Source organism: Sesamum indicum, linkage group LG11, assembly GCF_000512975.1.
Source record: "Sesamum indicum cultivar Zhongzhi No. 13 linkage group LG11, S_indicum_v1.0, whole genome shotgun sequence".
Classification (NCBI taxonomy): Eukaryota; Viridiplantae; Streptophyta; class Magnoliopsida; order Lamiales; family Pedaliaceae; genus Sesamum; species Sesamum indicum.
The window spans coordinates 15,175,864-15,202,059 of NC_026155.1; the positions used below are offsets into that span (position 1 = coordinate 15,175,864).

The window sequence follows — 26,196 nt, forward strand, 5'->3', positions numbered from 1 at the left end:
TAAAGATAAAAAAGTGTAAATTCAAGTATCCCTTATAATAAGTTTGGAAACAGAATAAAAGGCTGCAAAAACAGAATTTGCGTGTGAGAAGCACTATTCCGCGGTGGAGATACGGAGAGCAAGCTTTTGCTTTTGGTATTGCAAATACAGGGAACATTATTAAGAAATGCGGAAAAGCGATGTAAAAAGGGAAAGCCTTATCCCCATGTAAACTTTGTCCTCCCAGTGACGTTGAAGCTGAAGTAGCTAGCATATCTCAACCAGGAAACATCCCAAAAGTTCTCTTCCCACGTTTTCATTAATTTTTCAAACCCAAGAACAAAACACAAGTCGTCTATACGTCTTAACACTAAATTGTTTCACAATACGTTGTTAGTGAAAATTAACAGGCACACAGCAATGTTGATGGTTTGAGACCAGCCGCCCAAAGTATGACTTGGTCCCTAACCAGACATAATCATTAATGTAAGAAGAAAAAAAAAAAAAAGATAAAGAAATAGCCGCCAACCAACCGAATATAGGCAGAAAAGACCAGGTTGTATAATTGGATGTATAATATCCAGAAACCCCACCAAATTAATTAATTAATCAATCCTCATAATTTGCGTAGTTTGATCAGAACAAGTCCATACCAACCATACCCATACCCCTACCCCGCCCCCCTCCTCTTAATTGTTATCCATTCACCCACTCCTCCAGCTCATCATGTTACATATATGCCAACCTTTATCTCTCTCTCTCTCTATGTTTTTTTTTTCACACACGCCTTTATATTCATGGACGCACAACTTGGCCATTGCCTTATTCAATCTTTTCCTGTTTGTTTCTTTTTTTTTTTTTATACCAAAATTTTTGAATTGAGATAATTATATATATACCTCTATCTTCTGATTTGTTTACACAATTTATTTATATTTTTTTTAGATAATTATTCATACATCCAATAAAAAACGTCGACATTATTTATATTTTTAACAAATTCTACGTGCATCCACAAAAAAGTATCACAAACCCAATTTTTTATTGTTAGGAGTGATCTGTATAATGTGTAAAATCAATATTTATAAATACTGCGTATCTGATCATTACATTGGAATCCAAAATGAATGCTATGTTAATCATGTGTAGGTAATAAATTGGAATATTGAGGTAAATTAAGTGGTATTCTTGAATATATGGAGACAATACAAAAGCTATGAAGATGAGTTTGGGAGAGGGTTGCCGACTTTCGGCGGCTGTTGTTTGGCAGAGTCGTTTTGAATTCCTCAAACTTACTTAAGCTTATAAATTTGATGAGCTTCGTTGCCATCGACCTAATTGAAATAGTGCCAAAATGCTAACGCCATCTTTTAATTTTTATCACAAAGACAAAGCCATATATATATATATATATATATATTTGAATTATTTGTTTAGTGAGTTAACACCCAAACAACACATAGATAAACTGCTGACTACCTAATACCATATTTAAGTTTGTTAATGTGTTAGGCATTGTACACTACTCCATTAATTGGAAGTTGTATTTGTTTATAATATTTTTTTCTTTTCTTTTGTCAAAAGTAAACTTTAGAAGAAGCATCAAAGTTTGGTTCATATTCACAGCTCATACATACCCTTCTTTCTTGATTTCAATTCAATTTTCCTTCCAAGAAAAAGTCTTTCATCTCTATCTACCTGCAAATATACATCAATTCTTCAATTTTTGTTACGCTCATCTTCGCACGCGCATAAATCCTTAACTGCAAATTTGACGTCAATTTTTTCCTAGTTTTCGGCGTTGGTGGATGGCTGTGTTGCAGGAGGCTTTTCCGGCTCGAAAACGGCGGCCGTCGTTGGGAGCATTTGTGTCGCCGAATTTCTCCGATCAAAAGCTCCTTCGATCGCTGTTTATTGTCTCTCAGGAGATTTCATCTCTGCAGCCTCTGAGAATTCTTCTCAAGAAAGCCTCAGCATCAATCATCAGAAAATCGAGGCTGATTTCAATCCTTTTCGAGGAACTCGTTTGGAATCCGGTAAATGTTTTCCCGCCTTCTGCTGCTTTGTGCTTTGAGGAATTGTACATAGTTTTGCAAAGAATTAAGGTGTTGCTTGAAGACTGTTCCAGCTGCAGCAAAATGTGGCTGTTATCGCAAATTCCTTCAATTTCTACTTCTTTTGATCAATTGATGGTTGAATTATCCACCATTCTCGACATTCTGCCCCTAAAAGAGCTGAATTTGATCGAAGATGTTGAAGAATTGGCAAACTTGATCAAGAAGCAGTGTTCAGAAAAAGCTACGGACTGTGTGGATAGGGACGATGAAAATCTGAGAACCGAGGTTCTGAAAATGCTGGACAATATTAAAAGAGAAATTGTCCCCGATCATTCGAAGCTTTCCGAGATTTTTGAGAGATTAAATTTAAGTGATTCCACGAGCTGCAGCAATGAAATTGAGAATCTCGAAGATGAAGTTCAGAATCAAAACGACGACAAATCAAAGGCGGACGTAATTGCGCTTATAGGACTTGTGCGCTATGCCAAGTGCGTGTTGTACGGCGCCTCCACGCCTAGAATCACAACCAGGCGGCAGAAATCGGCGGGAGAAGTAAATATCCCAGCGGATTTCCGGTGTCCGATCTCTCTCGACTTGATGAGAGATCCTGTGGTGGTGTCCACCGGACAGACTTATGATCGGTCGTCGATAACCATGTGGATCGAATCAGGACATGCCACGTGTCCAAAGACAGGTCAGCCCCTGGCCCACACGCAACTTATTCCCAATTTAGCGTTGAAGAATTTGATAGCTATGTGGTGCCGCGATCAGAAGATACCGTTCGAGTCAACAGAAGTTAACGTCAAACCTAACGGCGTTGTTTTGAATAAAACCGCATTGGAAGCAATCAAGATGACTGTTTCCTTTCTGGTGAATAAGTTAACGGCGTCACAAACGACAGAGGTAGTTGATCGCTTAGTTCACGAGCTTCGTATCCTGGCTAAGACTGATTCGGATAGTCGAACTTGCATTGCGGAGGCCGGGGCTTTGCCTTTGTTGGTCAAGTTTCTGGGATCGGAACATCCGAGTCTCCAAATTAATGCCGTTACAACCATTCTTAACCTGTCTATACTAGAAGCTAATAAAACAAGGATTATGGAGACTGACGGGGTACTAAACGGCGTTATTGAGGTGTTGAGGTCGGGTGCCACCTGGGAGGCCAAGGGGAATGCGGCAGCCACCATTTTTAGCTTGACCGGCGTACATGCATACCGGAAGAGGCTGGGGAAGAAGACACGTGTTGTGAAGGCATTGCTCGATTTGGCAAGGGTAGGACCCACAAATTCTAAGAGGGACGCTATGATGGCAATCTTGAATTTGGCAGGAGATAGAGAGGCAGTTGGCAAATTGATTGAGGGTGGGGTGGTGGATATGATTGGCGACGTGATAGATACGCTGGTAGAGGAGGCGGTGGCCATTCTTGAGGTAGTGGTGAAACGAGGTGGATTAGTAGCAATTTCAGCTGCTTATCACGGGAATTTGATAAAGAAATTGACAACAGTGTTGAGAGATGGTTCGGATAGAGCTAAAGAAAGTGCAGCTGCAACACTAGTGAATATTTGTCGGAAAGGGGGATCGGAGATGGTGGCAGAGCTTGCAGCAATAACAGGGATTGAGAGAGTGGTTTGGGAAATAATGGGAACGGGAACGGGACGCGCAAGAAGAAAAGCAGCTACATTGTTGAGGATTCTAAGGAGATGGGCAGCTGGACTAATTGGAGAGCATTTCAACACTCAGTCCTCTTCAACTGTGAATATGACTTCAACTAGGATAGTATTGCCTGCATAAAGTTGCTGCGTTTTTTTTTTTTTTTTTTGGCTTATTTTGCATTATTGTTTCTTCAAGATTCATTTGTTCGATACACATTCATTTACTCAAGTATAGATTCTCTAAATTTGTTAATGTTCTTGTCCGAGTGCTATGTCCAATTCCAAATATCTGTCTGCCAAAAATTGTATACAGTGGGGGGAAAAGACTTATTTTATGGTTAACTAATAATATGTTAGCCAACTAAAAAAATGGCTCCTTAGTCTTTTGCTTTGTCTTTTCCCTCTATAACAGCCTTTGGACTTCTATTGCAGTTGCGAGGATTAAGTTCTTCAATCCTAGTTAACGAATTAAAACAGTACATCGATATATGGATCAGCCAAACCCCAGTGAATTTAAATGATCCATTCGATACTTCTAAGAGTTGAGTTCCCCAAATGCCTGGTGGCAGTACATCTCCATCACCTCCCCATAGTTTGTTCAGTTGGTGGAATCTTGAAGCAATTGATCTCATAACCAGTTCCTATCATCAGTTGCCTTTTTGTTTCTGTATTAGTTTGCTTTTGTAATTCAGAATAGCTGCCACTGGAACTCATTTATGAGTTTGAACGCGAAGTCCAGCCATAAAACAAAGAAAAAGGGAAGAACGTAAAGTCCTAATTAGAAACTGCATTGAAGGGGAAAGTAAAGTTCCAATAGTGCTAGTAAGATTTAATAGTCAATATGAGTTGCATATATTCGGTCTTGTGATGAATTGCCGCAGTTTTTCGTAACTGAAGGATTATTGGAAACCATTATCTCGCAAACACAATCCCGAATTAGGGAAGTTTAAGATATAAATGTTGAGGCTTAATTTTAGCTGGACAAGACAAAAATGCGGGAGGGATTGGCCCAAGATTGGAGCAAGAATATGGAGCCTGCTTTCCTGCCCAACTTTAGCAGCACTCTCTCTATATAGGCTTTAGCCCCCATGAAGAAAGAGCTTAGCAAAATGGCTCTTTTGGGTAGATACCCCTTGGAAGTTGCATTCCTCTCCATCACTGTAAACATCATAACTTATTTTTCTTTTCTTATTCCATTTTCTCAATCCTCGGACTCACTCAATATTATTTACATCCATCATCACAAAAGAATGAAATTCAACCAGAAATTAAGGTGGTACCTAATTGTAAATAAATGAAGTCATTCACAATATTCATGAATTAGTCAAATCTAGTTGTACTTATCCGCTGCACGCATGTGCAATTAGATGTAGGAAAAAAATAAAGAAAGAAACTGTACAAAGATGTTTCATTGAATCTCATCACAACATTATTATAGTTAGAACACACTCTGTCACGTGTTATCTGATTAAATCGACCTATGCATGCAATGCGTAGAATTTTCACTAGCTAGCTAGCCACGAAAGTTGTAGTATCCTTTCCTCATCTGTTTCTTCAACCATCCCTATCGGATTTCAAAGGAAAGATGTATTGCTCTACGGAATTCAGTTTTCTGCCATTCTTTTCACACATTTAGGACTAAGATTGAATCTAGTTAAAATTAGTAAGATGTAGATAAAGATTTGAAGATTACATAACAGGTTCCAATCTTCTTCTTGAATTGGAAGCAATTAACCTCCATTCGATCAGGCTCATGAATTCCATCCAACACTCACACAATTGGTTTACATTTGAATAAATCCCATTATTCAAAATGATTTTCAAGTCTCAATTAAATTCCCTTGTACCAGACTGTCGTTTTCAACGAATACAAAGTTGAGATGGAAATGTCATCCGTGTGTTAAAAATTTAGGAGCCCCTACCACAATCACAAGAGGCTCAAACACAGCTATAACTTACCAATAAAAGTCATACACACATTATATCAGAAGATGAATTGTGCTATTGATTTTCTTACTAAAAAGGGGTTATGGAGGGGAATACCAATTTGACAGCCATGTGGGTGTGTCTATGCCCTCATCTTCCATATTTGAGTAACATAAGAAGATTGCACATGTTGTATGACAAAGTTTTTACATGCAGTTGTTACATCCATGATTTTGATGATTGATTCCCTGAAATAGAGGATGAGATGGGCTATAGCCTATGCCTACTCTTACATGTTGGGCTTCGATATTTTGGGAAGGAGCTATTTAAATTATTGTACAACTGCTTGTAGGAAATTATAAGGTTTGGGGTATAACTTGAGACAATGAAAAACAAGATTTGATGAAATTGAATGTTAATAGAATGCTACAAGTTATACGTGCAATGATGACTCTTTCCGTAACATTTGTATTATGATTAAGACAAACAAATCAGTTTCATTGTTTGGTTAGTGTCATTATGACTAGGATAAACAATATGGACGGATGGTCGTTATGTCTTGATAAGAGTTGCACCACAGCAGCTGCTAAGGAACAAACTTTTCCTGTTACGCACTTAAGCAAATTGATTAGGGGCATCAAAAAAAAAGTGGGGGTGGAAAGAAACAATAATTTCAATAGAATTTCGGGGAAGGACAAAGCGCAGGCCTGTGTGGCCATTTGCTTTGCGACAGAATTTTTCTTCAAACGTGGGACCCATAAAAGTCCCACTTTCCTATTTATCCAACATCATAGTCGCTCATTCAGTCCCAGAGAGCAATACAGAGTGTATAAGCAGCAGAAACGAGTGTTGTATATCTTCTATTTCTCACACTCCCATTCAGACAAAAAGTATCAGAATTCGGTTCCAAAATGGGGAATTACAGGTTCAGATTATCAGATATGATACCAAATGCCTGGTTTTACAAGCTCAAGGACATGAGCAAGCCTAGGAACCAGCACAAACTCGCAAACCCCACTAAGAAGAAACAAACGCCATCGTCGCTATCATCGTCCGCATCATCATCACTCTCACCCTCATCAGTTGCACCACCAAATCATCCATCCAAAATTACAGGCCAATCCCAACTGTCAGACCAGAGGAAATCCTACTACTTCTCTAGGGACCTTACTTTCCACCCCAATTCCCCCACTAAGACAAGAATCTTGGAAAAACAGTTCCCAATAGAACCACCCCGAAAATCATCCAGGAGAAGAAGGAGCACCAAGAGAAATAGGCCTCCCAACAGGCAGCCCCAGCGGCTCGTTTCCTCGTCGATTTCTGCCAGTTGTAGCTGCCGTGCCACTCTGGAATCCGTCTGGAACAAGCCCCCTGATTCTACTCCAGAAGAATACCCAAATTCTCCTCTTGATGATCAAACTTCTACGTCTGAGGGCGACTCTGTGTTGACTGAATACGGCTCAGGATCAGACCGTGGCCTAACCCCTGATTCTTCTGACGGCATGATTTCCAATTTCTCAACCTCCTGTAAATGCAGAACAGAAAACATCGTAGTAGACATGACGGGTGATAACAAGCCGTTGAATGGCGAGTTTGACAGGGTTCCCGAACTGGATCACCTCCCTCCAATCATCACAAAGAAACATGCTGAGCCGACAAAGATTCAGAGGACCTCAGCGGAATTCTCGGAGAGAAACGCGTACGGGTCCCTGTCTGTTAAAGTTGTCAAAGAGGATTTCTTAAGTTCCGGAACTTGGAGTAGTAAAGATCAGAGTAAAACCAGTACGAGTCCCCTCAGGAGATTGTCCGGGAATTCATCATCTGCAGGGGTGAAACTCCGAATGAATTCTCCAAGAATTGCCAACCGGCGGATCCAGGGCAGAAAGAGCGCATCATCAAACTCAAGTTGGGGGTCAAGGCGCAGTGTTTCTGAGAGTTTCGCGGTGGTGAAATCGTCCAAGGATCCGCAGAGGGACTTCAGGGAGTCTATGATGGAGATGATCGTGGAGAATAACATCAGGGCTTCAAAGGATTTGGAAGAGCTCCTGGCATGCTACCTTTCGTTGAATTCTGATGAGTATCACGATCTCATCATCAATGTGTTCAAGCAAATTTGGTTTGACTTCGTTCACGTTCGTCTCAAGTAGTAATTTTGCGTCCATATATATATATATATAAATTGTTTAGGTATATTAATTGGATATATATATATATATTAATAATGTAGTTATTAAGTAAGTAATTTGTTGCAATTGAAGTGTAGCAGAAAACATGTACGTACGTATGAGGTTCTTGTAAGTTGATGATCAGCTGGGAGACTCCTAATCTCCATTACCAATCTATGGAGTTGGCAATAAATATGGATTATGTGTATGCATATAGATAGGTGGGTTAATTTGTATAATAAAAGCTGAGTGATCCAAAGGATATGGTTCCATTGGCATAAAAAGAAGATACGCTTTAAGGACAAAGTAGAGTTTTTCAAAGTTGTGGCTGCCGTCACCCTGTTCTGTTTCTCCGGGTACTACATAATATATCAGCTTTAATTCCTGATGGCAAATTTGATATGGTAGAAAGCCAAAATGATTGGTGACAACTGTTGAAGATTCAAATCAAATACATACCTACCTACAGCGCGCTTTTATTAAACGCATGCATATATGATTTACTTAATTAGCACGCTTTTTGGACTTTGGTGTTGCATCTTTGTCTAAAGTTCCAAAAAAGGAAAGAGAGGCCACTCATGTATATAAAGTGAATTCAAGTTAGTATTTGGTTTGGAGATTCAGTAAAACATTAAATTATGTGCTAATTGTGGCCACAAAAATATTTCCTTTTTTTCTCGCCGGGAATAAATGGATTAGATTAAAGTCTTATCTCAACTTATATACAAAAATTTGTTTCCTTTTATTAACATGAATTAGAAATATATAGAGAAGTGGGGTATATATATATATATATATTATTTACTTTGTTAATTAGAAATATAAAAGTATGCATTAGTAATTAAATTTTTGGTTTAGATTGCAAAATTAATGAGTAATTAAATTGGCGGTAATATTGTTTGAAAAGGCAAAGCGGTGATTGTGGATATATATGTCTTCTCTTTCCGGGACAAAAAACCCTCATGCATGATACGCTTAGATACTCTTTTAATTGCCCAACTAATTACCAACTTTAATGTCAAGTGGAGTTTACTGTTAATTGTGAAACCAGCACTCTATTATTTAAGTTGAGTACCTTTATTATAAAGAAATTAAATCAAGTTGTTTGCGTGATGCTCAATTATTTTAGCATAGGACAACATATTTGATGCAAAATGTGAAAGAGGTGCAGCGCATATAGAACCATCAATTCATCACATATATGTAATTACCATATTTATGTTATAAGTAGCTGTGCATTAAATGTCATTCCCATTAATTAATTACTTGACTTTTTAATTTTTATCTTGTGTTGGAATGCGGCATCTTTGTTGCCCCAAAGACAAGCCACAATTCATTAAATGACCTATTTTTTTCTGGTCTATCAACTTAATTAATTTGGGCTATTTTTGTTGACATTGGCATTTAATATATAGTAAAAATATTTATTATCTTTTAAAATGATAATAGTTATTTTTATATATATATATAAAGGGTTTTAAATTGATCAATATTTAGTTGGTCCCTTCTCTATTAATTAAGGGAAAAAAAACATGTTTTCAATACTCCGTCTCTTTCTTTTATATTTTTCCTAGGAATGGACAACACAACACGTCCACTGAAAACCAATTCTAATTAATTAGTAGATCCTCTTTTATTTTCCACATGTTGTAATTTACGAGTTGATCTTCCCCCTTAATTAGCTTAATCCATACCCAAAATATGATCATTTTTCTGTATAGGATGACATGTTATAAATTCCCATCCGCACCCACATAATCTCCAAAATATATTCACTTTGTCGTGGTGCTATATGTATACATATATATATATATATTGTCCCAAAATAATTGACTTCTTATTATTTAGGGCTTAAAATTAAAAGACTTAATTTGCTGATTACAAAAATGAGGGAATCGCATCATAAATTAAAACCTACTAATTAAATATTACCGAGTCAGTATGATGATTTATTAGTTTATTAATGGCACAGAAGTCAGAGAAATCATTGATTATACTACGTACGTACCTAAACTAATTTGTTAATAAAAAAACATTGCATTTTGCATATATTCTAATGTGGACGGAAGAGGGTATATAGATATATATATATATGCAGAACAAAATGATGGGGAGGAAAGGGACGGGCGGTGGAATTGATTATATATGGTCCGTGTGGGCGGGCCACAAGAGCAAGAGCAAGAGGAGACCTCTTTGATGAGAAAAACACAAGGTGAATAAGATATATATATATATATATATATATTATTGTAAGGTAGATGATGTGGATGGATACTAGCTAATAAGATTTTTGGGTTCATATATATATATCCTGCAGCCTCCCTCCAGGCCAGGCCCCCCGACACAATGCGTACATTCCGGTGGGGTTTCCTCTAATTAAAAGAATGGATACCCTTCCCTTATGGGGTCACCCCATTTTCTCTCATCTTACTCAAATTAATTAATTTCACCATATCCTCTTTGTTTTTCCAAATTTCATTTCCCCGTCGTGTCCTCTCTATTATCAATCCTGCCTTGTGCTATTATATTTTCCATCATGCGGCAATTGATGCATGGATATTAGACAATGTGGATTTCTTGCTTGGTTTCATTGATTTGTGTGCGTGTGGACGGAAGTCTGCGCACACGGGTGGCAGTACAAGAAAACATTACTTCTCCATGTGCTCATGTCTTCCTGTATCCATCATAGCTGCCCCTTTCTGTCCTCCTCCTTTTTTTTCAACATCTTATGTTTTATTTCATTTTCATCTCTCAATCTTGCACCAAATACAGACAAGAACCAAACCCTATCGCCCTTTTCTTCTCTGCTTAGCCTCTAAGGTACGAGATTTTTCAGATGGTATTATAATTAGTGATGGATGGAGGACAAAACAGATTTTACCAATTGATGAAGATTAAGGACATCCATGTGTTCCTATTAATCTAACCACTAAAGTATTATGTTATCCATGGAATTGAGGTACAATATTAATTATATTTTTTACAATACCGTGTCGTAAATATACCTAATTAAGTAGTACTACTTTTACCCTTTTTAGTTCCATAGAAAGGGATGGATGAAAAAGAATTGAACAAGTTTGTACTTAAAGATTGTTCAATCGTATTGGATTGCTTCTCAAGTAAATATGCAAAATTACAATTCCATTCATATTAGTTTTTTGCAACATTATCTTTGGGGTTGGATGTGGGAGCGAGACTATATATCTCTTCAAAATCCTCGTCTAAGGGACTGTCTTACATTAATTATCAATGAGAATGAGAAGCTTTTCTATAACACTATAAATTATTGCTAAATTCTGTCTTATAAACCATATTACTCCTATATGCAAATTTCTTTTCTCGACTAGTTTTCATATATTCCGAGTTAACTACTTGGAGAGTGAATCATATATATTTATCATATGAGTTATATATAATGCGATTAATTGGGCCCTAATAAAACAAATTAAAGTTTAATATAATATAATTGTTTTGAATAAATGATGTATGTTTAAAAATAATTGATTCTGAAACTTAACACTAACATGCGAGTAATTAATGATCAATTAAGATGTTCGGCCATAATCAAAGTGATAAATCTTGCACGTAGCGTCATTAGATTTCTGTGGGGTCTTGATGAAGACCATTCAACTAATTAGATTTTCTCCCCTCCAACATCATGAAGAAGAACAATTTATGAGCGAGATGTCTGTAAGAAATTTCTCATTTTATTTCATATTTATAAAAATGATATTCTAATATAACTTTTACTACTCAAAAAGAATAAATCACACTATTTGATTATTATATTTTATCTCTTATCTATCACCTTTAGCATCAGTATTTTTATTTTCATATCCAAATATATATAGAAAAAATTAGTCCTTCTCAAACTTTAATTCTTTTTACTTGTTTCACTTTTTTCATTAAACAAAATAAGATACCAAATTGTAACGTGGAACCACCTACCCATTAAATCACTACCTTTTTGTGTATAGTAATCTTTAAATTTCTTCTTCCATGATCATATTCTTATATGTCTTACTTTAAGATCTTGATTAAGATTTTGATTAAGACATTGATCGATGTTGCACCAAAATACTCATATATTCTTGAATACTTTATTTCAGCATTATGCTATTATTTATCCACAACAACTTCTAAGACTTTATTGAAAGGACGAAACAAAAATTTTCAACTTATGAGTATATTGCGTTTGACATTTTAATTAACTTTATAATACAAAAGTATCATTAGCAATTCTGAACGAATAACGTGTACATATATATTATTGACTAACATATATGTCTAAATAAGAATATTGATAACAAAAAGTCATGATCTAGTTATAATAAATAATAATGTATATAATTTGTACAGTGGAAAAAGTGAGGTGGCATGAATTATTAAGCAGTATGACTTTGTTAATCAAGTCTAGTATAGAGTCGAGGTATAGCCACCTGCACCAATATTATCTACCAAATTAAAATGATTAACTAAAGTTGTGGGGTGGGATTGTGTATGGAGTAGATGTGTGATTTTACTGAAAGAGATGAAACAATCAAGATTGATTGATGGATCCTTCCTAACTGCTTTATATATCAATCATCACATACTCATTTCTACCTCTCCCATTCCATGTATTCAATCATTAATTAGGCCCGACTGCATAATAATTATGGATTGATCAACGGTTTAAGAGCTAATCAACCACTTTCTTGCCTATGATTAACTTCACTTGTCATCCTAATTTCATATAATTGATCAAACGGTTTAATTAGCACTTTAGTTATACAACTTTTACCAATCCCAATCCAAACTTGTTAAATTTTGAAGAAGAGAAAATTGATAATTAAGCTGCATTTATATATCAATCAAAAAGGAACATGTATTAATTACCACTTTGAAAACGGAAGCTAAGTGACAAGGTAGCATTATAGATTGAGATCGAACAGCATCACGAAATTCTAGGATATGACCTAACAAGCATCAATCAAGATGGTTCTGGTTGTTGATGATGAGGTATACGTACAAACCAAGTTGTTGATGGTCGACCCTCAGGAAAATATATAAGATAAAGAGTTGTAGAGAAATGCTACCAGGAGAAGAATCAAAATCTGATCGGACAGGGAAATTATTTTGTTAGATTCACCGACAGCATTTCGCAAGTCACCGACAGCATTTGAAGCTGACCATTTCTGTTCAATCGAAAATGATGGTCTGTTTATGTGAAGAAAAGGCTTCAACAGTAATTTACCTTGGGAAGATTTGAATTCCCCTAAACTCCGTTCCTGAAAAAAGCAAAGCTTGGATTAATATTTCATGCTATGAGTTGGGTAGTATTTAAGAGAAATTGACGGTGGTCAGACGTGTAAGTGCATGTTGTACAATAACATAATTAGTAATATATTATAATATCACAAGCAATTCAACGACCACAATTACTATGTCCTTTTAACTAGAAAATTCATAAAAATCGAATTACTCCATATTAAGATTGAAATAATTGAAGCCTCGTATCTTAGATCAACTTGAAAAGTCCAATAAATTAATGTGTGTTAACGACTAAAAACTTTTAAAATTGCTCGAATTAGTTAAAAGTTTGTTTGAATTCAAACTCAATAAGCTTAGCTTGAGGCCCTCTACGTCTCCAGAATATTACTTAAACTCACCTCAATCTCCTGCCCCATCGTCACAACAATGGTATCTGGGGTGGTGCGGAAGGACAAGTCTTGGAGACAAAGTTGAGTTGGGTCTAGCAAAAGATGGAGGGTGAAAGCATATGGAGCTGAAATTTGGGGTGTAGATGAAGTTGGATGGATGATGTTAGGTGGATGGTAGCTGTATATGCTCAATGTGGACTCACCTAATTGAACATCACCAATAACCTCACTCAACTCTTGTGCAATTCCTTCCAGTTGTCTTGCTACCCTCTCCACTTTTTGGCTGCATACAAAAATACAATTGCATTTGAGACACAATTGGCTTGTCATACTAATTAATCAGGTGATGTTAATGTATACGTACATACTTGTCTGATTTGATTATATTATTGTTTGGTCTGTGATTGATTTAATTTTATGGAATTGAAATATTTGTCCTATCAAAGAAACTATTTATGTTGATTTGGATTAACTAGTTTGGGGGAATACTTATATATTCTAACTTGTGCAAAAATATAAGCCACCAATACTGAAAAAGAGATGAGGATTAAAAAACCAAAAACATCTTTGGGCCACAACACTCACTAAGCCCATTTATCTTTTGGGTGTGGCCCTTTTTGTTTAGTTGAATATTATTGTTTTTTCTTTACCGAAACCGGGAAATGGAATTGCCGAAAAACTCTCAAGTAAAAAAGAGCGGAAACTGAAACCCGATGCCGACGGCGATGGATGTCATTGTCAATCTTACCGCAAAACCTGAAGCTTCTGCTCGCCAATCATAGCGGTAGCCTCTTCAATAATCTGGTTATCATCCCCACGCCAAACAAGCTTCTCGTGATCTCCATATCTTGTGCAGCACTCAACCATTAGCCCGAAAATCCCTTCACTATTACCCAAAGCAACTCTTAACTCTTCCGTCGATATTCCATGATCAATTATTTTGAACACTCCCAGCTCTCTAACAGATCGCATCAACCCTCTCACTGAATCCTTTTCCCTCATTTGAAGGGATTCGTAACTGATTTCCTCCGGTTTGAATTGGTGAACCTGAACCTGCCGAGCAAGTCTTAGTTCGGGGATTTGTATTGATTTATCTATGTATTCAGATAAAATCTGATCCGCGGCGGACCGGGAGCCTTTTCCTGTCGGGATCGGCGAGGGAGGTGGCGCCGCCGGCGACGGTGAAAAGATTAAGCGGCTTTTCTTTTTCTCCATTGGAAGATCAAAAAAAGATTAGTCTGAGTAAAATGAGAAGAAGTCATAAGCTTATTGTTTGAAAAGTGCATGGCCCCGGTTGGGGTGCACGGACTAGTCGTAGGAAGCACGTCTGTGTCATTGATACTTACTTGCATTGCACTACTATACTTTGTTTGCAGATTACTCAGTCATGTTTAAAGCTTCAGACCGTTTGGCCAAAGGATAAGCAAAACTCACAGGCAAGGCGGAATAAAGAGGGAGGTGTGTATTTTTATTATGATTGACAAGGTACCGGATCATACAAATTAGCAATGCTTGAAACACTGTAGTTGTTGGTTTCCGATGAATAGTGTATTTGTGCATGTGTTTGCGTGTAGCCACTGGTGGCAGGGAATTCAGGATGAGTGAAGATAGCATCCCTGGTAAAAAAATGACTCATGTAAAAGGAAATGAGTGAAGAATGCAAGATGCACTGAAGATATTTTAGAATCCTCTCCTCTGGATTCTAATGATATATTACACTTGATAGTGTCAAATTTTGATGCCACACATGGTATGGTTTCAACCAAAACCACTTACCTATACATCCTATGAAGGTAAGCATGAAGATACAAATGCCACACTAAGATTTAAGTACAAGATCCGAGCCGAATGCAGATACTTCTTGTGGGCCACAAAACTGCAGAATGCAGATACTTCTTCATTCTGATTCTACTCCGTTACTGACTACTCGAGCAGCTTCTTTGTTCGACAAAACAAGTCCACATGTACAGAATTTCTAAGTATTGGAATGTACAAAGATGTTTTTTCTCCTCCTGGCTCAGTACCAGTTTAAGAAATTGAGCCGCAGTGACCAATCGATTCTCCTTTAACATTAATTGCCTCCTGACAATTAAATTTATATGTGCATGTGGAATGCAAACACATGAATAGTAATGTAGTGTTTAGAGTAATCTTTATTGCGTTTTATTACAGCTGCTTCACACTTTGAATCACACACCAAACATGACTGGATGTAAAGTTCACACCGAGAATCATCTGATTCTTTACTAAAACATCACCATCTAAACCCTCTTATCCCACATTCTTTGACGGATTTTCCTTTAGAAATACCACTTGTCTTTTCACCCTCAGAAAAATCACCTACCTCATGGTATCCAACGTGCTCAACCGCCCCAACAGTCTTGAACAACCGCCGCTTGTTTATCTCCTCCACAAGTGTCCGATGCAACAATTGGCTGCGTATGTCCACCATTGATCTAGTCCTTACCATTTTCTGCTGGCGTTTTGAGCTACATCCCACCACGTTAAAGTTGCAGTTTCTGGTTGTGCTTCCCTCAGGACCAAACCTTGTGCATTTTGGAGTCTTTGCAATGCAATGTATTTCTTCTTTGTCAGAGATTGGAAGAAAACTATCCTCATTTGCTGAATAGTACTTTAGATTGGAGTACTTATCAGAGCAAGATGAGCTTATCGAACTGGCATCATCAATGGAAGTTGTGTCCTCTGCATCAAAAGGTCATGTTGTAATGAGAAAAAGAGAAATTACCCTTGAATACTTTAAAGAATGAGAAAACTATTCAAATGTGCATACCTTGATGCCAATCATGTAGTGCTTTTGCCTGGTAAAATTCAGCATCGGAAAGAGAGAAAAGACCTGGCAGGGAAGCATGGGAGGAAGAAAAGGAGGAGGTAGAATAGAAAGGGTGGTGGGGGCCGTTATCGTCATTATCATCTTCCTCGTCGGCATAGTTGAAACTATGCTGCTGGTTGATTAGGGAAGAGCAGGAATCCTTCCAGGACGGAACCAAAGTGGAAATTTCTTCACCGATCATATCAGCAATCTCAAGTGGATCCCAATCTGTTATTTCTAATTCCTTAACCATCTCTGTTGCTACGTCCAATGAAGTGTCGCTCATAATGTCGAACGGGAAGTAGATGTTTCTAGCAGAACCTGAATTTTGGAACTATTAGAATTGCAAGTATAGTTCATAAAAACGGTGATTAGTCTAACTTTATTTCAATAGTATGACCAACTTATAGCTTGTGTGCAACACGGGCTTAAATCTCTTAGAAAATGTGGCTGAAACTCTTACAAATCTATCAGAAGGCTAAATGAAACTCAAAGAACTTCAAATGGAAAACAGGTAGGAAAAATTCTGAGAATTTTGGAGCCAATACCATCTTTATCAGAAATATGTACTTTGAGGAATATGGTGTCATCCTCCTGATTCAAAGTCCCCGTGATAGACATGTCGGTGCTCCTTGCCTGAACAACCGACAGCGGTAGCAATTCCTCAGATTTTCCACTCAGCGCAGCCTTCTGAGATGGGATCTTAGCGACATTCGCAAGCAATTCTTCAACCTCTTCAACTGAAAGAAAGGGATCCATCAAAAGTTCACGGGCAGATGGCCTATTTGCAGCCTTCTCCAAGCACCTTCCCACAAACCTCCGAGCTTCTACGTCTTCAATCCGGTAAAATGCCTCTGGCAACTTTCCCTATTTTCACAAGGCATGAAATTAATGAGATCCAGCTCTCCTGCTTTTCATGCAGGAAATGTCACAATTTTGAATCAAATTTGAAGCTTACTGAAGTCACTTTCTTGTAAATTTGAGCAGGGTTCGAGCATTCACTGTATGGATATTCGGAAGTGAGCATCTCTAGAACACACATGCCGAAGGAGTAAATATCTACAAGCTCATCGTATTCCTCTTCGTATAATTCTGGTGCCATAAACTCAGGAGTGCCTGATGGTTATCATGAAAATCATTTTCTTTATTAGTATGATTTCTTCCACAATTTAACATAAAATTTCAGTTAAATGGTAGACTATATGCAGGAACTTAATTGGTTTCATTTTATAATCCATATTTATGAATTTGAATCATGCAGTGAAATTCTAATCTTGTACCCTGATTTGCTGCACAGACATTCTATAAAAACAAATTAACAAGAAAGAGGAGATGGTTACCTATGACACTGTGCGCATGGCTCGTGCCACGGAGAATGGCCGCTAACCCCAGATCACCGAGCTTAACCTGCCCCAGATGGCCATTGACAAAGATGTTATCACACTTTAGATCCCGATGAATTACTGGAGGATCATGACGGTGCAAATAATCAAGCCCCTCGAGAATTTGGCGAGCCCAATCCTTAATTGCTCGGATATTCACCCGCTTGTACTTCTTCCTGTACCTGTAGAACATCACGATAGATTTGGTTGGTTTGGTATATGAGAACATCAAAGCACCCCCAAAATCTAGTAATAGACTACCACAACTAAGCTTCCTCAATCAGCAATTTGATACTTTGAACTTCAGATTTTCTTTCATAAAATGGTAAAATTAATTGTATAGATTCGTGACATTACTCTCTTAGGGTGCCGGATGTAAACATTTCAGTGATGAAGTTGAAAGTTCTTCGTTCAACGTCAATCCAGGAAGCACGGGATCTCATTATCGAGTCGTGATTAAGACTCTTGAGGAGGTGGACTTCAGAGTAAAGCCTCTGCAGCTCTTGAGGTGAACCAAAGACATCATTGAGTTTCACCTGATTCCAAGCTACTTCCACTCCAAGCAACTCATCAAATGCCCTATACACGGTCTTCATTGCCCCTTTGCCAAGAACATCTTTGAACTGCAAAAGACATCAAAATGGTGTGATGAATGCCTAAAGCATATTGAGAAGGTAAATGATAACATGCATGATATGCCTAAAGCAATATTCAAACTAGTGATCAATTGCAGGGTCCTGATTTCTGTGATGAATGCCTCTCAAATATTAACAAAATGTCTAAACATTACCACTTAGATCAGCTATAGAAAATAGAATGCGATAAGCACAATAGTTAGATTTTATGGGTCTCAGGCGGTAGCATTTTTATGTCCCTCATCCTCCAAAAGATGATAATGGAGCAAAAATTCAGATTTCTTTTCCTTTTTATCGAACAAGGCATTGTTATCATAGAAAATACAGAAAGCTAATTAAGATGGACTTTACTCCAATCTTATTTTATTTGCATAGCACTTGAGTTTAACCAACTTAGAGTTGCATATATCTGTGACTATGGACGTCTAAATATCTGTTTATTTAACATATTTGGTGGTATTTAGCAGATAAATTCTCGCGAACTAAAAGAAAGGCGGGACCGCAGAGGAGCAATTAGTTGTTTCTTTTAATTATTCAACCACCAGCCTTATCTATAAACTGCAAAAAGTCAATACATGGAAAGAACTCATATATAACCAGATGACATTTTCGGAACCACTTAATCGTGATCATATTAGATGATGCACGGTGCAATATTATGTGTATTTATTGACAAAACGACATTCTGAAGTCAACTCTAGTTAAATAATTATTAAGCAGCATTTTGTTAAGCTTCTTTTCTTCATGAAGTTTTTATATTTCAACTTGCTTCTCTTCAGAAAAAGCAAACCTAGACTTGTCTAGATCGTGCTTCTTGAAAGAAAAAGCTTCTAGTTGCCTGGATCCCACCTTTTCGATGACATATCAGATCCAGAAATCTCTAGTAACATGCTTCATGCATGTAATCTCCAACATTTTGTTTTCTTGGGAAAAGAAGAAATTTAAGCATCAAATAGTAATTGCCGAGTTTATAGTACCCCTTTCATTCAGTAGTCTTAGATATAATTAAGCCACAAGTAATGCGAAAACAAGATTAACTACTGCACAGGCAATATGTAAAAGAATGCAAGCAGCTGAAGAAAAGCTCAAGAATACAATTACACAAAGCTGATAGGTAGCTTAGAAACTTACTCGACCATATCGTTCAGATGGATCCATTTCAACATACAACTGCATATTTCCTCCATCAACGGCTTCCCTGATCCGACTTGCATACATGATTATGCAATATATCTAAATAAATCGCCCCTTCAAAACTTTTCAGATGGCCGGTGTCTTGATATCTATTTATTACTACTATATAGATAGATATATGTACTCAAACTTTGTTATAGTAATTAAAATCTGAAATATATATATTTTCGGCGATGATGATGAGAATTAGACAAAGAAAGAGATGCTAGGAGATCCGAGGTTTTCCTTCGTGATTCTCATATGAAAAGACACCAAACAAGAGCCAGAAGAGCCTCGAGTAATCAATCCTGAGCATAATCCAAGCCATTCCCACAACTTCACGCGAAAACTCGTACTCCTGACAAATCATTTGGTTGCAAGGAGAAAATACAGGGAGGGATATATAGGATGATACCCTAAAATAGATATTTTCTTTCTCTAAGGTAATTACAGTACTGTTGGATGTGGAGATGATGAAGGCGAATAATTATCTTTATGTCGTTTTGTTGAGACTTGAATAGAGAATCAGTGGAGACGATGCGTTATGAAGAAAGGTTTTCAGAAGCTGGAATCATCATCAAGAAGTGGGGCATTCTTGAAAGAAAGTAGTGGACTAATTCTGAATTTGAAAAATCTGTGGCCACGTTTTGGCAGCACCATTGGTGGTAATTAACACAATGGATCCAACAACAGATTCGATCCCTGATGATTTTCAAGAACGTACTGAAATAAAACCAATTAAGACGTTCCTTGTTGAGAAAAACGAAAAGATTTAGAGAGCTAGGGATGGAGAGTGCTGCTTGTTGGAATTGAAGGAAAAAGGCAGGCGGAGGGCTGACGGGATCTCTTATATGCAGTATTTCGAGATACAATTTGGCCACATAAAAACTGGCTTTTCGGTTACATGTATTGTACTGACATAAGTGGACAGAGTCAAAGGATTAATTAAAGATGATTTATCGCAGTATCAAAGTGTTGTATACCACTGCCACGTTATCACCTCCCTGATGTTTTTCTACGCAAGTATGATTTTTAAATTGTCAATAATCGAGACTTGGATTATAATGGACATACTGTGTCTACATGTGTACACACTTTGTATTCTCTTCCTTTTTTTTTCCAATAAAAAAAAAAATAATGGTTGACAATCGGCCAACAAAATATCATCATGTTTAGTTGAAACCAATGTAAAAACAACTCTTAGGAATTGTGTAAGGTCTAGCTTAAGTTTAGCGGTAGATTAGAAGGTTAAACAAACACCAAACACGTCGGAAAGCTAAGGTATTTCATACTTGTGTGATGTTTGAGTTTAATCTTTAACACATATGTGTAATTTTTGAATTTAAATCTTTGTCATTTGACGAATGAATGAACCTAATTTCAATTAATCAATAATAATAGTATTAAGAACAATGGATAAAATAGAGCAATAATACAGCAACAACAGTAAAAATTATCAACTTGTTTCTAATTTTCTATGATAGCGACGATTATTTTGATAATGGATGCATTGCAGGCAGCCCCTGCGAATTTTGGCAACCAATAAGGGTTATATATAGCAAAATTACTTAAAATAATGGAAGTGAAAATGACAAGATATTTGACTTGGATTCCCAGGAGGGTCAGGGGGTGGCATTTCTTGAATTGTCTAGCTCAAGACATGATACAACGAATTACATTTCGTACACCCCATAATAATGCAATAAAGTTAATCAAATTTAAATCATGTGGCGTCACAGTTGCGATGTACATTCCATGATTGCAATTTATTTATGTGGTCCTGTTAATTTATTTCGAAAGCGTCCTTCGTTCTTGAGATAAGGGCCGTTGAGGTTGCTAGTGCCTAGTGGCGTGTCTAATCAATTAATTCCCAATGATTCAGTTATTTGAAAAACCCCTTCTCTTAAAACTGAAACATCATCTGCACTGCAACTCAGCTTAGTGAGAGATCCAATCTCAGATATCTGACTACAAAGATAGGACCCATATGCTACTGTCTGGAGTGCTGAAAATAGTTTAATCATATTTCTACTTTTTCTCCTTAAGAAAAGTCCGGAAATACTAAGATCTACATTGAATTGATAATGATCCACACTGTAAGAATCTCCAGATGGGTGTGTGTGTTATAGGTAGACCTATAACGTAATATTCCAGAAACAATCACTCTCTACTTGCAGTTTTAGCTGCGATGGTGGAACATTTCTGAGCATGCAGATGGGATTCTCATACATCAGTTTAATGCGTTCATCTTTGGACATTAATGAGAGATCTGAACTGAAATGCACAATTATGACATATTCTATCATACTAGCAACAAGAGAAAATTCATTCTCTTCAGCTACATTTGACAATCTTCTTAACAATATTTATCATCGCTAAACTGAGAAGACAAACAAGTTTGCGTTAAGAATTTAACATCCTACGCAAAAGTTCATATTAAAATTTAAATCTATGTTGCCAAACCAGGGGGATAGTTGCCACAATGTGCAGATACAAAAACAAATCCTCTTAACTCAAATTAGTTTCAAAAGGCAAAACCACAATTTTTTCAGTATCTGTCACAAGCAGCCGAGAAGCCACAGAGGCAGAAACCTCGGGCTTACTGGTTTGGAAGAAAATCCTTTGGTACACTCGTGTTTACGAGTGACTAAATAACAGAGATTGTCTTGTTCACAGCTCTTCAGGCAGACAACGGAGGGAAATCATCTTCATCTTTCAGATGGTTCAATGAAATCCTACATGTTCAGAGCAAGGAAATTGCTCAAACAGAAGACCAGCAATATCAGCGACCAAAGACAGCAGTATATAGTTATGTATTCAAAGTTTCCTTTACCTATCCTGCTCCCTACTCAATGCAGGTCGTGACTTTTGTGTCCCTGAGAAAGTTTTGGGGGACCCAGAGACGGATCTTTGTTTCCTGTTCTTATCTGATTCAGATGTTCCAGATGCATGTCCAACCAATTCAAATTCAACAACCCCCTCATGTTGGATCGATAAGCCATTTGCATTAGGATACCCATTCCCACGAGGAGAAAATGATGGGTGGTTACCAGAAGAACTAACCATCACACTTTTCTCGACACGGACTTGAGGTTGTGACAATTCATGGCTGCTTCTGTCTAGCATATTTGGCTCTCTAAATATCATACTTCGCCCATTGGTTCGTGGAGACCTTGATGGTGCTTGATTCCTTGCTTTCATTGACGAAGATCTATAACCTTGTGGGGATTGACTCTGCAGAGTAACAAAGCAAAAAACCCAGACAGCAAATTAGAGGTGATAGGTAAAGGAAGCTACAAAGTCACATGAACAGTCCATGTAATCAAAATAATGACTGTAGAGATTAGGTTCAGTTGCACACCATATTTGGAAAGTATGTTCCTGTTCCTCTGGGTTTTGGCATCTCTTCCCACCCAAAGGGGACACCTGGTACTAGTAAAGGTTGCATGGTATACATTGCTGGACTTGGATGGAAGCCATTATGATGTCGATGGGAAAACCCGTTCTGCTTAAAATGCGACAGGGGCAGGAGACCGTCCCATGGACTGTTACTGCCTTGATATGGAGCAGTTGGCAAGTGAGGCATGTGCAAAGAATGAATAGTTAAGGCATATTCATAGCACCATCGACCATATTGCAAGCAGTGCAAGTAACTATCATAATCCCCAGTGAGATCTGATGAGTTTAAAGCTTCAGGTCTCTCGCTTGTTCTTGTTGAGCCATGGTCTGAATCCATATGATTTTGATCCCCTGAAAAAGACAATGACTTTGGAGCCGGAAAAACATCCTTGGATTTGCTTGAAGCCACTGCTTCATCTTTGTCAACAAATTGGTTTTCGTCCATGCTTCCAACAGCATCATCTCTTCCTTCATCAGATCCTGATGAAACCAAGGAAGAGGTGCTCTTTCCACAGTTGTCCTGCTTATCTGAATCTGGCTCTCGGTCTCTCATACTTTTCGATTTTGAAAAATAGAGGTGAGGTGCATGATAGGGCTTAGCAATTGCAGTGACACTCTCCTTCATAACTGGAGTTTGACGTGTGGATGAACCAGCAGAAATCTTAAGCTCCCCAAGCGAAGAGGTGGCAAGGTCATTTGAATCTCCATGAAAACGAGAACCCAGAGCATTAGGTTCAGAAGGCTGGTCTCTGTCCAGCAACAATGTTGGGTGTTTTAACACCAAGCTGCTGTATGGCTCTCCATTTGCCACATCTGATTTTCTTTCTGTCCCTTTGAGTAAATCTTGGGAAAATTTACCTGAACTGGGCTGAAAATCTCCAGCATGCTCATCGATGTATTCGTTTAAGTTATCAGTTTTAGACAACCCAGCCTCTGGAACAGGCATTGCGGAGATGGGCCTGTTGCAAATTACGGAGGGGTCAAAATCCTGAACGTCAGGCCTCTTTCCACCTCCATGCCTAGCCATAGTGTTGGAGAAGAATTTGTGAAGCTCAGTAGCAATAGAATCTTCAGGCTGCGTAAGTATCCGTGCAAGTTTTCTAGCCCCATAAGAGAAAGCACTGCGTATGCGGTAGAAGTTTCCTGTACAGAATACGATGGTAAAAAATGTAAACACAAGATGCAGCCAACTGAACTTTATTGCAAAAAATCTAGAGTTAGCATCAGAAGGAAGCACAGAGCTACAGTTAAGGTATCCAAGCAGATGCGCACTCATTGAGCTTTGAAACGCAAAATATTGCTGGAGCGTACATAAGGTAATTTATTTTTCCAGGAAGAGTGGTTTGTGTTCATATTTGTAAACAAGATATCAAACAGGCATCTATCCTGAGACTTTGACGAGAAAATCATAAGACATAAGCAGGGTGAAAATATCTTATATACAACTCATCTCATATTCATTCAATAAGACAAACAGGCGTGACCTACAGTTGTCTTCTCTAACAAATAAAACAATGATTAATAACTTTGCTTCACTCACATTAGCAACAAAAATGATTCATACCTTTACTGACACTACGTCCAAGATTATTGATCTCTTTCAGTGGATCAACTATGTTAAGATGTTTCCGCTGAAACCCACGAGAATTTTTGTCGCCACCTCTTGAAGGAACTGAAAACATGCCAATACATGAACTTAAGAAATCGCTGCTTAGCAGTAAATCTCTGTCACTATCTTCTGGCATCTCAGCTGAAAAAATAGAGAACAGAATAAACAGTTAAATGGCAGTTGTAAGATCTAATTATGTAATATTTGTGATCCCGATCAAGAAAATGACACTCACCAACAATAGCTGGCAATGAAGAGAGGCGAACAGGGCCATTTAAGCTAATACAGTAGGTCTCCCAATCAAATTTGCTGAAATAGTCCAAAAACTTATATAGAACCTAAAGCAAAAGATTACCGTTATAACTTATAAGGTTTATTATGTCAAGGCAATTTGAAGAAATGGATTATAACCACAAGAACTCACAGCTAAAGGCCCATCTAACGTTGAGTGAAAAAGATGGAAAATGTACAAAACCAACGTCTCCAAAGCATATGTAGAAATCAAACCATGATGAGCACCAAGGATACGACTTTCATAGTAGCACCATGCTTTGATCAGGATAATACTGCGCTTAAACAGATGATCTTTGCCAATGAGGCGATCAACCTGAACAAATGCATCACAACTGTCAACATTTAAAATTCGTGAATCCACCTTCATTTACATAACTTGAATGGATTTGATTTTGTGCAATTCTCATAAGACTAAGTATCAGGCCCAAAAGTAAAGTAACAGAGAAATAATAAATTATTAAGTCTACGGAATTAGCAATTCTTGCATTAGAGGATGGAACATGCAAGTAAAGAAGAGGATGCATATTGTACTAGAGCTAAATGTCTCATCAAGTTTCTTTTCATCGTTAGAATGGAGTACAAAAAGCTGTTTGTATTTATAAAAGCTATTATGAAACGAGTAATTTCATAAACAACACAAATTGATAAATATATTTAATATGACAATTAATTTTGTTTGGCAACATATCTATTGTAACTCATAACATAAAATACATTGATAACATCATGTAACAATTCTTGTTTAATATTCATTAACAAACATAAAAACATACCTGTGTATATACACTAATCATAAAATAATTGTATAGCAGACACGATATGTATGATTTTCACATGAGTCAAATATGAATAAGTAAAATACAACATTAATCACTCATTGCACTAGAAGTTACATCTCAATTCTCAATGAACCACATATGTCATGCTTAATCCATTAGCGTACAACCATGTCTTAATCAACAAATTAGAGACCACTGGAAGCATCAGTCGTAATGAAACATCCTGGGCAAGTATTCAGATAAATCCCTCAACAGTTCTTAACTTTCACAATTACATAACAAAAGTTACCTGCTCCAGAAAGCATAAAGTACAAAGGCCCCCAATTTGGTTAAAGGATACGTCAACAACAATATCTTGAACAATACATTTCACAAGCTTAACCTGCCATATAAGAGCTCCATTTCATTAAGACGGGAAAATATTCATAAACTTGCACAAGATTTCCAATGATATAAGCTGAAATCTTGAACAAATATCTAACCTTCACTAAAAAAGTTCCAACTGAAAATGGCATGTGAGGCACACAATTTAGAGCTTACTATTGTCTAAACAAAAATCGATCCACAGTACAAAATACTCTAACTTAATACAAGATAAGAGTACCATTAGACCCAATTAAAGGCAAAAGACAAATCTTAAGCTTGAGCCAGGTGTCAAGAAAATCTCCACCTGCTGA

General features: G+C 37.3%; 5 protein-coding genes and 1 long non-coding RNA gene across 6 annotated transcripts in view; 3 read left to right on the forward strand and 3 right to left on the reverse strand.

The window, feature by feature from the left end:
- Positions 1,153-3,940, forward strand: LOC105174646 (U-box domain-containing protein 16). Its single transcript, XM_011096815.2, has one exon. It carries the CDS (start codon positions 1,788-1,790, stop codon positions 3,822-3,824), a length of 2,037 nt encoding a protein of 678 aa, XP_011095117.1. The 5' UTR covers positions 1,153-1,787; the 3' UTR covers positions 3,825-3,940.
- LOC105174648 (transcription repressor OFP1) lies at positions 6,318-8,238 on the forward strand. Its single transcript, XM_011096816.2, has one exon. It carries the CDS (start codon positions 6,523-6,525, stop codon positions 7,756-7,758), a length of 1,236 nt encoding a protein of 411 aa, XP_011095118.1. The 5' UTR covers positions 6,318-6,522; the 3' UTR covers positions 7,759-8,238.
- On the reverse strand, positions 12,618-14,669 carry LOC105174650. The gene is made up of 3 exons (XM_011096820.2): positions 14,167-14,669; positions 13,428-13,701; positions 12,618-13,046 (listed from the first exon to the last, which is right to left on the reverse strand). The coding sequence occupies exons 1-3, from the start codon at positions 14,631-14,633 to the stop codon at positions 12,813-12,815; spliced, it is 975 nt and encodes a 324-aa protein (XP_011095122.1). The 5' UTR covers positions 14,634-14,669; the 3' UTR covers positions 12,618-12,812.
- Positions 14,787-15,743, forward strand: LOC110012815. The gene is made up of 2 exons (XR_002288018.1): positions 14,787-14,903; positions 14,993-15,743. It is a non-coding gene; the product is annotated as an uncharacterized LOC110012815 (long non-coding RNA).
- LOC105174649 (probable serine/threonine-protein kinase WNK5) lies at positions 15,145-20,341 on the reverse strand. The gene is made up of 7 exons (XM_011096817.2): positions 19,397-20,341; positions 17,988-18,253; positions 17,589-17,812; positions 17,207-17,364; positions 16,797-17,115; positions 16,210-16,569; positions 15,145-16,121 (listed from the first exon to the last, which is right to left on the reverse strand). The coding sequence occupies exons 1-7, from the start codon at positions 19,481-19,483 to the stop codon at positions 15,673-15,675; spliced, it is 1,863 nt and encodes a 620-aa protein (XP_011095119.1). The 5' UTR covers positions 19,484-20,341; the 3' UTR covers positions 15,145-15,672.
- LOC105174651 overlaps positions 21,719-26,196 on the reverse strand; it is an 8,887-nt gene continuing 4,409 nt past the window's right edge. The window contains exons 3-9 of the mRNA XM_011096822.2: positions 25,809-25,901; positions 24,871-25,053; positions 24,682-24,784; positions 24,402-24,587; positions 22,800-23,980; positions 22,272-22,672; positions 21,719-22,173 (exon numbers count right to left, since the gene is read on the reverse strand). Of these exons, the coding sequence (XP_011095124.1) occupies positions 22,119-22,173; positions 22,272-22,672; positions 22,800-23,980; positions 24,402-24,587; positions 24,682-24,784; positions 24,871-25,053; positions 25,809-25,901 (2,202 nt within the window). The 3' untranslated portion in view covers positions 21,719-22,118. The remainder of the gene's footprint in view (positions 22,174-22,271; positions 22,673-22,799; positions 23,981-24,401; positions 24,588-24,681; positions 24,785-24,870; positions 25,054-25,808; positions 25,902-26,196) is intronic.